At 42.2% G+C, this 14,631-nt stretch overlaps 1 protein-coding gene across 1 annotated transcript in view; it reads right to left on the reverse strand.

Annotated features, from left to right (window-relative positions):
- The window catches only part of Col4a3 (collagen type IV alpha 3 chain), a 131,707-nt gene that overhangs the window by 24,972 nt on the left and 92,104 nt on the right, over positions 1–14,631 (reverse strand). Inside the window, 12 exon segments of the mRNA XM_038339473.1 lie at positions 1,006–1,068; positions 1,071–1,116; positions 1,118–1,146; positions 1,456–1,546; positions 2,411–2,514; positions 7,843–7,977; positions 8,321–8,410; positions 10,034–10,201; positions 11,239–11,352; positions 11,644–11,794; positions 12,204–12,301; positions 14,074–14,175. Coding sequence (XP_038195401.1) covers positions 1,006–1,068; positions 1,071–1,116; positions 1,118–1,146; positions 1,456–1,546; positions 2,411–2,514; positions 7,843–7,977; positions 8,321–8,410; positions 10,034–10,201; positions 11,239–11,352; positions 11,644–11,794; positions 12,204–12,301; positions 14,074–14,175 — 1,191 coding nt within the window.

The following is a 14,631-nucleotide window of genomic DNA, read 5'->3' on the forward strand; positions in this document are numbered from 1 at the left end:
AGCCTTCTGTTGATGTGAAAACACTTCAAAGTCCGCTGCCACAAGATACTACATATAGGCATTTTAGGGTCTTGTTTACCTTTCTTTCTTTCCTTTTTCTTATCTTATTTCTTTCTTATCTTCTTTCTTCTTTCTTTTCTGATTTTTCTTTCTTCTTATACTTTGTATTCTTTCTTTCGTTCTTTCTTATTCTTTTCTTCTTCTTACTTTCTTTCTTTTGTATACAATATTCTGTCTGTATGTCTTCCTGCAGGGCCAGAAGAGGGCACAAGACCCCATTACAGATGGTTGTGAGCCACCATGTGTGTTTGCTGGGAATTGAACTCAGGGCCTTTGGAAGAGCAGGCAATGCTCTTACACTTCTGAGCCATCTCTCCAGCCCTCTTTGTTAACCTTTTAATGATGCTGTATAGTTATTTTAGTCTATGCCTTTTATTATATCTTAACAAGACAAATAATTTTGCATGCATGGTCAAATGTAAAAGTTCTGCATGAAAAAAAAAAGCCAAGAACAAAAATTTATTATGAAGATAAATCCATGGTTTGCATTGGAGGACAGAAAAAAACCTGCCCTATCAGTTTCTGTGTGCCTGTCATCTCTGCCCTCTACTGGGAGCACACTTAAACTGCAGGGACAGAGAAATCTCCCAAATCGAGATCACGAGATAGCCTTAGCTTCAAAATAGGGATGTTTAAAAAAAATCACAGCTGCCCGATTGTATAGAAATCTCTTGCTTTCTCTTCTGCCTACACTTAATCTGGCCCTTGTTGATATTTTAAGGTCCTCACCAGCGGTGATGGCACACACCCTTTAATCCAGCACTCAGGAGGAAGAGGGCAGATGGATCTCTGTGAGTTCAAGGCCAGCCTGGTGAACAAGATCTAGTCTAGTACAGACTCCAAAGCTACAAAAGAAACCCTTTCAAAAACAAAACAAAAACAAAAGCAAAACCCAAAAGGCCCTCCACTTTTGCCAAAATGTAACTATTTCAGTGGTCTATATACCCTTTGGTCCCTGTGGTCCTGGCCTTGCACCTTCTGAATGACCTTGCTCCCCCTTATCTCCTTGGGACCACGACTCCCTGGAAGGCCTGGTCTTCCAGCTAGACCCGGTAAGTCCCAAAGTTCCTTTTCTCCCTTTAGGGCCTGAAATGAGGACAGATACGGGTAAGACAAGTGAAGGGAAGAATCTTAAAGTATCCCTTGGTTCCCAAGCATTAAGAAGATGGGTTTTCACAAGACAGAGCCATAGAATGTGGTATTATTATAGGAACATATGGAGATTCTCATCACTCATATTCTAGTCACACACAGAACCTTTGTTTAAAAGCGACACTTAGTAACATAAACGTTCTATTAAACGACAAAAACAAAAACAATCCGAAACACAGCACGTCTACAGTCTGACTTGCGTGTGAACTCAGTGGCTTATAATAGCAGGGGTCATAGTGTTACCTGGCACACCCATGTTCCCCATGCTTCCCGGCATGCCGCCTGGCCCTGCTTCTCCAGGATTCCCACTGTGTCCCACGTCGCCTCTAGGGCCCTTGAGAATAACAGAGTCACTTACCGACCCAGCTCTCCTGGGCACATGTGCTCAGCACATATCTTCTGCTCGCATGAGTGGACAAGTACAGAATTTTCTATTAAGTGAAAAACCAGAACAATCCAAGACATAGAACAGTCTACAGTTCTGACTTGTGAGTTTGAAGAGTTGTCATAACAGGATGATAGGATTAGCTGGCGCTCCCTGGAGTAGATTAAGTACACAACTCCTAGGCTAGCTGGCTAAACTAGCTGCCCTTTCTCCTTCAGCTAGGGCTCCCCCTAGGACTGGGGACTCAGAATGTGGAAAACTGGATAAAGCCAGAGTCCCATTATTAGGCCTGCTCAGAGCCGTCCTAGGACCAGCGTCAGCAGAGGCTCCTCTGACCGACCACACTGTAGTATATCTCTGACAGCAAACTGAAGGTCAATTGTCATCTAAGTCATCTTGCTATCATCTAAGTCATCTTGCTATTGAGGTTGCTGGGGGTAGGAGACTATTTTAATAGCTTAAAATTCCTTTGCAAACTCCATAACTCGTTTACAAAAGGAAGATGCAAAAGTGAAAACAACTAGAGCATTAATTAATTTTTATCGCTGACACATTCAAAATAAAGCTTTGAGTGTAAAAATGGAACCATACGTAGGTATTTTAGTCAGTAGATGCCAGATACCAACACCTTCATTTTGGTTTGCTTTAGATAGATGCTAGCTACCAAACCCTTTCTCTTTGGTTTAATTTAGAGCAACTTTCTCCTGGAACACTTTCAGGGTAGAGTTTATGTTTAGCCAAAGTCTAGAAGAACATTTCATTACATTTCGGTCTAGGAAAGCTTAGAGAATGATGTTTGTATTAATGTTTAGCCTTACCTGGAGGGCCTGGGGGCCCAGGCAGTCCCTCGAAGCCTTTCAGACCTGATAACCCTGGAATGCCTCTGTCTCCTTTTTCACCTGGATTTCCTACAAATCCTAGAGTTAAAGACCAGATTTTAAAGACACGTGTCTGTTGTAAAGCGTATGTCTAAATTTCATGAGGCCCCGGCTTTCACCTGGTGAGAAGCAAACTGGAAGCGTCTCAGACTCATTCACATCCTGGTCTAAATTGATAGGCTATTGACTAATGCAACATCACACATTTATCAAGAGCATGGGGAAATGTGGGCTTCTGGCTTTTTTTGTCTGCTTGTTTTTTAAGAGGAGCCGGATACACTAAGATGTAGAAAGAGTCAGTTCTCAACCAATGATGGCAACTGCCATCATGAGATGCATTGCAGTGACATTTAAAAGGTTGGCGTGTAGTTCAGTAGTAGGTCCCTTCCCTAATATTGAGTGAGGTACTGGGTTCAATCCCTAATACTACAAACAACCATAAGATATTTTAAGATTTAGTAGCCTAAATACCTCTTCCTTTTTTATAGCCAAACAGTATACTACCCAATTCTTATATAAACAGTTCTACCCTCAATGCATTTGTTAAGCTTTACTAGGCATTATGTAGGTCAAAGACCAAGATGTGACTCAAACTGTCACTCAGCAGTAGCACTGAATGTAGTCTCGCATGGCTAGAAAGATCACTAACATTGCAGGACATGCTTTCGTCCCTAAAACTTGACTTTGATTTATTCTCCTGTTTATTTATATTCACTGATACACTTTTATCACCAATCAATTACGAGCTTCCTTAACTGTATGGAACATTCTACAGCCTCTCCTTGGCCTGGCTTTGTGCCTTTTCCCGTTTATACACCAATGTCCATGTGGATTAAGTGTCTAATTAACAGACAAGTCTGGTGCTGTTCGCTGGAAATAAACATAAGTCATGTTCCTCTTCCCAGGTTCTCAGTGCTTAATTGAGGAGACAGCCAAGCAACAAGCAATTGCTGGACAGTGAGATACGTTCTGTAATGCAGCTGGGTACCATAGACAAAAGGGAGGCTTCCTGGAAGAGGATCTGTTTTGTGGCTCAGTCTTGAAGACATGCAGCTAATTGGATGAAGAAAGCGTGGGATGAGACAGAATTTCTAGACCAGACAATAGCCTGTGCACAGAAAGGAGCGGTGAAGGGGTGAGGTTGTCTCCTCCTTTGGTTTTCCATTGATCACCATCTAAGAATGTGTGCTGTTCAATGCCTGTGTTTGCTCTAGCCTGCAGGCTTGATTTCTATTCATTCATCCGTGTATGTGCTTATTTTAGATTTCACTCAGTATCATTGTGTGTCTCTCTGTGAAGTTGTGCACGGGTGTTTATAATGAACCTGTGTGTCAATGCCTGTGTCTGGAGGTCAGGGAGCATTCTTCTGGAGTTGGGTCTCTCTTTCCATCTTCATGTGGTTCTTCACTGAGGTCTTTAGGTTGACATGGCAAATACTTTCACCTCTAGAGTTATCTTGAAGGCCCTGGCTTGATTTTATATGGCTAGAGAGCAAAGGATGGTTTGTAAAACTGTAACAGTATAAAAGTGTAAATTATTAGAGGGGTTATAAAAACAAAACAAAGCCAAAGAAAAGTGTACAATAGAGCCCTCATGAGGCCCACAAAGCCTAACCTTTACTACTTGAATTAAAACAGTATTTAGGTTCCACTAATGTTTACTCCCCCAACTAAACTACAAGTTTCACTGTGACCAGGAAGCTGTATCTATGTATTCAGGATATAATAAAATGCCTAACACAGAGACATTAAATAGTAATACATACTTGGCATGTTTTAGGAGGCAAGACTTGTATACAGCATAAGGAGGTTGAGTTCTTTCTAACGCTCATTATTTTTTAATTTCACATATGAATACAACGTTTCTAGATATTATACACCACTCCTTCTTCCTCACTTCAACAACTACTAGATACACTCCTCCCTCCATAACCCTCTCCCACTTCCTCTTTTCCTCTTCCTCTTCTTCCCTCTTCTAAAATAACCCCATGGGTCCAACTAGTACTGCCCACGTATGCATAGGTGTTGGCTACATCCCCTAGAGCATGGGTAAGCTATCATGGGTCACATCAATTAAAACGAAACAAAACAAAAAACAACTGGCCCTCTGCCTTGATATTGTCAATTTGATACAACCTAGAGTCACTTGGGAAGGGAGAAGCTCAACTGAAGAATTGCCTTGATCAGATTGGTCTGTGGCCATGTCTGTCAGACATTGTGGTTGAGGTGGGAAGGCAGAGCTTTTCATGGGTAATAAACACCATCCCTAGACATTTTGGCCTGGGTTATATAAGAAAAATAACTGAGCACGCCAGAGAGGAGCCAGTAACCATCATTCCTCCATGGCTTCTGCTTGGTTTCTTCTTGAGTTCCTTCCCTAAACTTCCCTTAAATGTTGGATTGTGACCTGGAAGTGTAAAGCAAAGTAAGCCCTTTCCTCGCCAAGTTGCCTTTGGTCAGAGCACGTTAGAACATTCTCCCTCTTCCAGTGACCACCAGCTGCCAGGAGTTCTTCAGCTAGGAGTGGGAGCCTCAGAAAGCCTTGGAGCCAAAGGTTACTTGCTTGTCTGAATCACACTCACAAAACCTTTTCTGTGGAGGCTCCTCTGGCTATTGCATTTGCTGAGTTTTCTGCTTTCCTCATCTCTGCAGTGTCTGTGGTCCAGACACATGGCAGCACACCCAAAGAAGGACAGGTATGACCACTGGAACCAGCTGCTGCTTCTCACGACAACAATGGGTAAACACACTGGATAATGGACTTGACCTCTCAAGTCCTATGTATGAAATGAGATTAGCAATGGCTACCTGATTTCTCAACCACATACGATCTTTCTCCACCAGATCCACCTCCTTGGCTTACCATGAGATTGAGTCAATATCTATCAAATGTACGGTAGTACCTGAATATGATACATAGGCCTTGGCTAAAAAGTATAATATTTCTCATTTATACCTTACATTGTTCATGGTTTTTTGTAGATATGTAGATCTATTTCCCATGCAGCTTTCTCAAAGTAATGTCAACTACCACTGACTTGTATCCTCCATGTTTCCTCCACATCTGGAGTGAATGTCTCTGTGTTTAAAATCCACATTTTAAAAACGGAGGTGTGTCCTGGCACACCAGCACTCAAGAGGTTTACGTCAGGAGAATCTTGAGTTTGAGACCAGCCTGGACACACAATGAGTTCAAGGTCACTACGGATTATATCTGTCTCAAAAACAGATTTTAAAAAAGTGGATCATGCATATTAGAGAGGCATACATAATATGTCCCTTTTGCTGTTCTTGAATCTGTGATCCTCAGCAATATGTTGAAAATACTGCTGGGTGGTGGTGGCGCACGCCTTTAATCCCAGCACTCAGGAGACAGAGGCAGGCGGATCTCTGTGAGTTCGAGGCCAGCCTGGTCTACAAGACCTAGTTCCAGGACAGGCTCAAAATCTACAGAGAAACTCTGTCTCGAAAACCAAAAAAAAAAAAAAAAAAAAAAAAAAAGAAAGAAAGAAAATGCTATGACATATACCTTCATTAAGTAAATGACAACCTCTTCCTAGCTTTCCTTTATCAAAAATAGTTGCAACCTTTAAATTAATCTTTTGCCAATGATCATTCATTTTCTCTGTTGGCAATTTGGTTGGATTTGGTCTTTTTTCATAGTTCATCATGTTAATTTCATAGTTCATCATATGTTAATTCCAGAAAGTTCTTTGTCATGCATGCCTGGAGAGACTCTATTCAGTCTTTCTAGCACGGTCTATGCAGAATTTGTGTTTGTTTCTTTTGAGGCAGGGGCTTACTATGCAGGCTTGGCTGGCCTGGAACTCGCTGTGTAGACCAGACTGCTGTTGAACTCAGAGACGCAGTAGCTTTTTTCTCTTGAGTATTTGAATTAAAGGCATGAATGACCACCAAACTTCTGGCTCCATGCAGAGTTTTCAAAGCAGATATTCTTTCAGCCTATAAATGCTTATGTGCCAAGAACACCAAAATTATCAGTGGCCCCTAGTTTCTCCAAGCACATTAGGATTTTCTCTACTATAATGTGATACTGCAAGCCATCATGCATTTTTTAAAATGCTTTCTCTTCTGCGAGAATTTATCTGCAAAGGAAATGTTTTACCCAGAGATTCTCTGTTTGTCTACAGTTGCTTGAGATCCAATCTGATCAAGAAGACTAGATTTGATCCTGCTTCTGATTTGGCTTGACACTGGCTATATAATCATATGACAAAATATAGCTGCAAAGCCACGCAGGTAACTTGAAATGATTCTAATGGATTTAATTTTTCTTTTGCCCACACCTAACAAATACCAATATGCTAAAAGACTAAAGTTCAGGATAACGTATTTTTTTTCTTACTGTTGCTTTCCAAGGATTTTGAGATGAGAAGCTGCTTTGTGATGCAGCCCGAGACACCTATCCCCTAGTTAATAGAATAAAGTAGACTTGGGAACAGAGCCTTCCATTTCCACCAGAAATACCGCTTTTGTTGCTGTTAATTTGTTTTTGTTTATTTTTGAGACAAGACCTTACTCTGTAGCTTAGGTTTCCTTCAAACTCACAATCCTCCAGTCTCAGCCTCCTGAGTGCTGGGATAACAGACTTACACCATTGAATTTGACCACCTGACTGACTCTTTTAAGAAGAAAATAATATTATTTACCTTATTAAAATGACTTACATAAGACTATTTTCATGAAAGAATGTAAATTTACTTTGAGTAGATTCCCCTGCAGACCCTAGTCCACCTCCTTTTTTAATCCCCTGCTCCCATCAGCCCTCTTTGTTTCCTTAGGCAGCTTTGCATATACTTTCTCATTCCATGAGCACTATATGATAGTGTGGATCTGCACATGAAAGAAACATACGGCATTTGTCTGAATCTGAATGAATTTAATGTACTTCTTGTTGGTCACTTCCATTTTCCTGCAAATGTACTCACTTTGTTCTTCTTCACACTTCTGAAAATAATTGCACTGTGCACATATACCGCTTTCTCTGTGCCCCTCCCTCTCTTGAAGGGCTCCTAGATTGCTTTCATGAATAGGGATGCTCTGGACATTGCTGTGTAAGTTTCACAGAAGTAGATGTCATATTTTCATAGACTTCTCAAAGATCTGGGCTTTGAGGTATCTGATTAAAAAAATCAGCTAGTATCCATTTAAAAACAGCAGACCAGAATGCAAAAATAAAAGTGAATACGTTCAGTGAGGAACATAGTATTGTTCATGCTCAGCTTCCAAAAAGCTGTGTGAATGAGCAGACGACTCAACACCGTCCTCATTTTTCAATGAAAGAGGTTGGCTCAGATAGTTCCACAGTCCCCAAATCAGCCAACTCTAAACACAGAAAGTTCTTTACCTTTGAATCCGGGTTCTCCTTTGTCCCCCTTTAAATGTGGAATTTGGAGAGTTGCAGGATTTCCCTTCTCTCCTCGTTCACCTTTGGATCCTGGGCGTCCTCTTTCCCCTTTTATTCCTGCGATTCCACGGCTACCTGACAGACATGAGTGACCACATCAGGTCCTTCATTCATAAGCAGTGCATTAGAAACCAACATTTAGCAGAGCGCATGATAAAACAGAACAGAAGTGTGAACGGTGCTGAGAACTTGATAGTGTTTCTGAACACACAGCCTTAAGCATAACTGGGTCAGTGTAGTGTGCAGGGTGAAAATCAGCTCCATTCCAATGGAAGAAGGGAATATAGAACACCGACAAACCAAATATGTTCCTCCCTCACAACTATTTTTTCTTAAAGAACAAACGTCATTTACATTGCAGCTAAGTAGGTGAGCACTGTCCATACCTCATGCCACCGAGAAAGACACCAGCACTCACCTCTCTGCCCCTGTGAACCTGGTTTCCCAGGAGACCCTGGAGGACCAGTGGTTCCAGGATAACCCATCATCCCAACCTCTCCTTTCTCGCCTGTGGGAACAAATTAACACAAAGCACTCCATGATGTATAGACTATGAAAAAACAAAATATTCCAGAAAACAAAAAAAGATAGACAGAGAAGTTGGGAGAGAGTGATTTTTGTAAATAGGAAAGTAACCAAGCTTGGGTAAGAGATGGGTCAATGTCTTTTAAAACTTGGGTCTGTATGTCATTGTAGCAAATCACACCAGAGTTGACAACTCTGTTTCCTGAGCTTCTGGTGCATCTGCCGTATTACTTCCTTCTCAGTACACCTCTCATTTTGTTCCTTCATAGTACCTAGTGAAATTAGTTTTTTTTTCATTGTTTTAAAAAGTAGCTTACAGCCGGATGGTGGTAGCGCACGCCTGAAATCCCAGCACTCGGGAGGCAGAGGCAGGCGGATCTCTGAGTTCAAGGCCAGCCTGGTCTACAAGAGCTAGTTCCAGGACAGGCTCTAGAAACTATAGGGAAACCCTGTCTCGACAAACCAAAAAACAAAAAAAAAGAAAAAAAAAAAAAAAAGAAAAGTAGCTTACTAAGTGATAAGGTTTTATTCTGATGTCTTTATTTATGTATGTCATGATACTTTGTTCTTATTCATCTTAAAGTTGGTTTTTAAATGTAGTTTTTATTGCTCTCCTACTATGGGAGATGCGAATCTAGTGCCAAGAATAGAGTTGGTACACAAGAGAAGCCCAGTAATAGGAACTGAAGCACAATGTGTCAGTTAAGCCATTTTCAAGCTATTATTGGGGTCTCCTCTCCGGAGGGGAGACCAGTGGTGTCCTTATGTCACAAGGAAGCAGAATGTTCTTTACAAATGAAGGAATAGTAAAACAACCACAAATTCAAAGGAATTAGGAAGATAGAATATGAATAGTCTTGTGGCCACACTGTAGATGACTTAGATACAATGGGCAAGTTTCTAGAGCAACATGGAACCAAAATGGACTCACGAAGCAATAGAAGTGACTAGAGCTGTTTCTAGTCATCATAAATTACAGAGGACTGATAATTATGTGCATAGGTGGTTGGAAAGGCTGGAAGAGGATGGCAGGTCCCCTGGAGCTGGAGTTACAGGTGGTCGTGAGCCACCTGGTGTGGCTCACTTGGAAAAACACCAAGTGGTCTTAACTGCTGAGCCATCTCTCCAGACCCTGAGCTGATAATTTAAAGACTTTCCACACAAAAAGAGTCCGGACCCAGATGACTTCGCTAGTGAACTCTATCATGTGGTCCAGGAGGAGCAATTCTTCATAAGCTTTCCCAGGAAGCCCTGCAGGAGAACTCATTCCTGCCTGTTCTCTACAGGGCCAGCATTGGTGCAAATGGGACTGAGCCATCACGAGAAAACTGATCAGTGTTCCTTGCAAATATAAATGCAAAACCCTCAATAAAATACTAGATGGTATCCTATAATATACAAAATTACTCCACAGCAAAAATAAGCATATCCTGGGTAATTATAAAATGTAATGGTTCTATTCTACTCTCCTGCCTCTTGACCCTTTCCTCTTAAAACGATTTAGGAGAAAAAATAGACTAAGCAGAAAGAAAAAGCATACAGTGTGCAGAGTCCCTGAAGGGAAAAATATGGAAGAAGACTTTGAAGACAAAGGCACAAAGGATACCTGGTGGCCCTGGGTATCCTGCATCCCCTGGATATCCTTTCCGGCCAGGTGGTCCTATCTCGCCAGGATGACCTGGCATTCCTGGTGGGCCGGGTTCTCCAGGCATTCCTGACCTGTCCAAGCCTGGGATGCCAGGGTCTCCCTTTGGCCCCATATCGCCTCTTCTACCTACAGATAAAGAGATGAATGAGTGATTTATGGATGAGTAAATCAACGAGCAACTCAACAAATGCTTCCCCTAGCGCCTCCAATAGCATTTTATTGTTGATTGTTTAGCTATGTGATGTTGAGCAAACAGCACACCTGTCTGTGTGTTTTGTTTATTGTCTCTCCCTAAAATCTCTCAAATCCCCACTGCTCTAATGTTATCCATTTTGGGGGTCACACAGTGGTCAAGGAAGAGTACTTATGTCTACTTCGGAGAGCTGCAGATGCATCCCGGGACTGCCGTTTACCAGCCTTGCACCGCAGACCTACACAGCAGCTCCCAAGAAGTGAACTCCCATATGTTCTGCAAACAGCGGTGCCACTCTAATGATGAAGTGTTAGCCATGAATTTATCTGAAACAGGTAAGCAGAATGCTAGTCTGCAAACACTCATGGAGTTCTAACGACCTTTTCCTAGAAGCCGGCACCAGATCTGATTGAAAGGGCCCAAGTAGGTAGAGTGTGTTTCCCAGTTAATAGGTCATGCAGCCTTATTTCCTTGGGATTATTTTCATAGATATTGGTTTCATGTTGCTTATGATGTAATCAACTACATATTTTAGTTTAGAGCTAAAAAGGTAGCTTTGTGTACGCCTTCTCTGCCTTCATCACCATAGAGCTACTATATCCTTATGGAAGTTCTAAAAGTAAAGCACTGATTGAAGTCTATGCATATGAATATATACTAATGACTCATCTACCTGCCAGTCTATCTTTATCATCTAAGCTGTTGGTGGGAGTTAGATTTCCTTACATAAAAGGAACAGGTCAACTCACTATGGTAAGTTTGAGTCTCTTCGTATAACCAGTGCCCACTGCTAATTGGAATATCCATAAAAGCCAGGGTCATATTTCCAAAAGAACACGTCTTGCTGAACAGCAGTCAGGACATGTTGCTGGACAGTTTCCATACTAAACAGCAAAGGACAGAGCCAGAGGCCACCTACCCACCCAGCCATCTGCCTACCTAGTTCCTGAATGGGAGGCCTTCCTCGTACCTGGTTGCCCTTTCAATCCATTTAGGCCCGGAAGTCCTTGGACACCCTTGGGTCCTTGTGTGCACCTCCCCGGGATTCCTTTTGCTCCAGGCGGTCCAGGCTGTCCTGGGTCTCCTGCAATGGAGAGTCCAGGTGTTTGTTCAGGTGCCAAAGCCCAAGGTCCCAGTGCTGCCGTCCCCTCATCGTTCTGTGACTTCACCTTCCCAAACCAAAATATGCTTGTATAGAGGACACTCATGAAAAAAGGAAGAAGTAAGGAGGGGAGGAACATAGAACAGCCAAGCTGAATGGAGAAAGAACTAGGCTTTTTCACTGATTTATTCGCCGAGGTGGAAGTGCTTAGAGCCCCCTAGAGCACCTAGTGGAGCTCGCTGAGGAGAAGGGTCATCACACTTGGCCTTGTACCTGGAGGCCCATCAGGTCCATCCTTTCCTGGAGTTCCAGGGAGGCCTGGAGGCCCAGGGAGTCCAATTTCTCCACTTTCCCCAGGATTGCCTCTTTCTCCTGGAAAGCCAGGTTTTCCAGGTTCCCCCGGCTTGGCTAGTGCTGGTTCTCCCTGCAGCAGAGACATTAGGTTAGTGTCCCCAGTGGAGTGCTTCTCAGTTTTGCTTGCTAGGGGTGCTCCGAGTGTGATTGCATAGAGACCACAGTTCAGCAAATATTTCCCTTTCAACTTTAGACAATGACCTTGCCGCAAAATACTGCTTCAGGATATACAGTCCATATCCACTGAAGAAAATGTGAGCGTCCCTATTATACTCTGAATGTTTATGAAGTCATTAATAAAGGAATAGAAGTGTGAGTTTCCACAGGGACTTAAAAATTAATATCTACAAATATCCTGGAAAATTAATATCTTTGTCTATAAATATACTGATAATTTTTAAAGCCAACTGTCTTGTCTGATAAGGGCATTTCAACTACTGATTGTAATCACCCCGCCCTGTGTTTCAGTTGCTCCAGACCTTGGCTCCTGGGTGGCCTGGTTCTCCAGGACGGCCTGGCTTTCCCGGTTCCCCAGGACAACCAGGTGATCCTTTTGTTCCTGGGAAACCTTGATCTCCTATAGAAAACACAAAACAAAAGCGATACATATTAGAGATCAGCCTCACAGAAAGCTTATGAGCAATATTTCCTGTATCAAATACATTGATGAGGCATCCTGGTAGAGAGATGCTGGTATGAATGTTTGGATGATGATAAAACCAACGGACAAATTAGCAATTCAAAAATAAAAACCAAAACAAAAGACTGAGTTCCAAGTCAAATTGCCTTGGCTATGAAAGTTGTTTCAATAAGAAAAAAGAAAAAGAAAATCCTTAAACCTCAGCTACTCCAGTGCAGAGTTATAGAACCAGGCCCAGTGCATCCACAGTACAGCTCCCCGGTCCTCTAGCTCTTTGGCTAATTCTGCTTCCCATATAGTTTGCTGCATTTGTCCAGAGAGTGGATCCAGACTTGCAAAATTAGCATGCAGGTTGTTAATGGAAGGCCCAGGAAGGACTAGGCAAAATATGGGCCAGGCTCCATTAGTTCATGAAGGAAGAAACCGGTGAAATTAGAATCACACCTGCTTTGGGGGTTGTATTTTCATTTACTAAGTGTTACCTTACATGGGTCGAATTGATGCGCAATAATCAACAATGACGTATTACTAACAAGAGGTGAAATATCAAAACAATTGTATTTTAGCAAACAATTTAGGCAGTTGTGAAACAAACACAAAGGTATCATAAAGCCTACAGTTCTACATAATAGTCCAGTGCCTGAGGTTTTTTTTTTCTTATGAATGGATCCTGGCCTGGATTTTGTCTGATGTGCTTATCAGAGGCACTGCTCTAATTGTTATTCAGTATAAGCACTGGGGTTGTTGGAATGTCTCTATTTTGATGAAAACAGTATCCTTTTTTCTTGTCGAAAGATTTATTTTATCATCTTAAAATTATGGATATGTATGTGGGCATGTCAGTGTGAGTGCCAACGCCTACAGAGACCAGAGGCACCAGGGCCCCCCCCCCAACCCCCCCCCCTCCGGTTACAGTTATAGGCAAGTGAGAGATGTCTGACCCAGGTTCTGGGTATCAAACTCCAGTACTCTGTAAGAGCAGTATCTGCTTATCCCTGCTCAGCCATCTCTCCAGCCCTAATTGTTTTCATGCTCACAGGGAAGCCTAGGGCTTTGTTATGTTTGACACTATGGAATGCATTCAGAGCCTTATCCATGCTAAACACACACTCTACTGCTATACTATATAGCCCCAGGCCAATGTGTGGATTTAGTATTTAATCTCTTATTTAAAACTGTGTGGAATCAAGAAATACATAAACCCAAGAAGGGCAGAGTTAAATAAAAAAAACTCTTATGACTAGAAAGAATTGCTATTACCATTTTAGAGAATTACCTTCCAAGGTTTTTGGGTTTTTTTGCTTGTTTTCTGTGCTTTTTTAAGAAAGCATGATTGCTGGGCCTGGGTGACGATGGCTCAGCATATAGAGTTTTCCACTGCGGAGCCCGCTGACCTGAGTTCCATCCCTGGGATCCGCATGGTAGAAAGAGAGAATGGAGTCTGGCAATTGTCCTCTAACTTTCGCCTGTGCTCCCTCTCCCCGTGGCACACACAATAAATAAGTTACAGTGCAGAAAGAAGAACGGTGATTGAGACGGTGCCTGGAATTCTGTGAATCCTGTCTTTTCACCTGATACTGTCCTAAGACTTCTGAAGAGTCTTGGACAGCATCGTTTGCACTACAGACGATAAGTCTTTCCTATTTCATTCATGGTTATAGCTTCAAAGCATCCACAGAGGACCTTACATTCCAAAGTTTTTAATTTACCCTTAGGTCCTGGAGGCCCAGGAAGTCCAATTCCTGGGAGCCCTGGTTCACCATCAGGTCCGGGAAGACCAGGCTCACATTTTCCCACAGGTCCAGGCAAACCTTAAAAACACGTACATGCGCACATCAGTGAATTTCCTTCGTTTGTTTTCCTAAAGAAATGTCTGTGTTCTCTGTGTCCTCCCAGCACTTTCCGGAAATTGTGAAATAAGTTTTAATATAACATCAGCCTTTCTTTCCTAGCCAGTGGGCTAGAGGTCAGGAGCTGCTATGAATTTTACAAATGTAACTTCCCAGGACAGCGGAGGCGCGTGCCTTTAATCCCAGCCTCGGGAGGCAGAAACAGGTGGATTCCTGTGAGTTCAAGGCCAGTCTGGTCTAGAAAGTGAGTTCCAGAGCAGCCAGGGCTGTTACGCAGAGAAACCCTATCTTGAAAAACCAACCAACCAACAAACAAATGATATAATTTAATAATTTAAGAAGATCCTAAATATCTTGAGCGATATGTCTTCCTCTATAAATCAAAATTAAATTTCAAATACTTTTGTAGGTAAATCA

The sequence above is a fragment of the Arvicola amphibius genome, chromosome 8, assembly GCF_903992535.2.
Source record: "Arvicola amphibius chromosome 8, mArvAmp1.2, whole genome shotgun sequence".
Lineage (NCBI taxonomy): Eukaryota > Metazoa > Chordata > Mammalia > Rodentia > Cricetidae > Arvicola > Arvicola amphibius.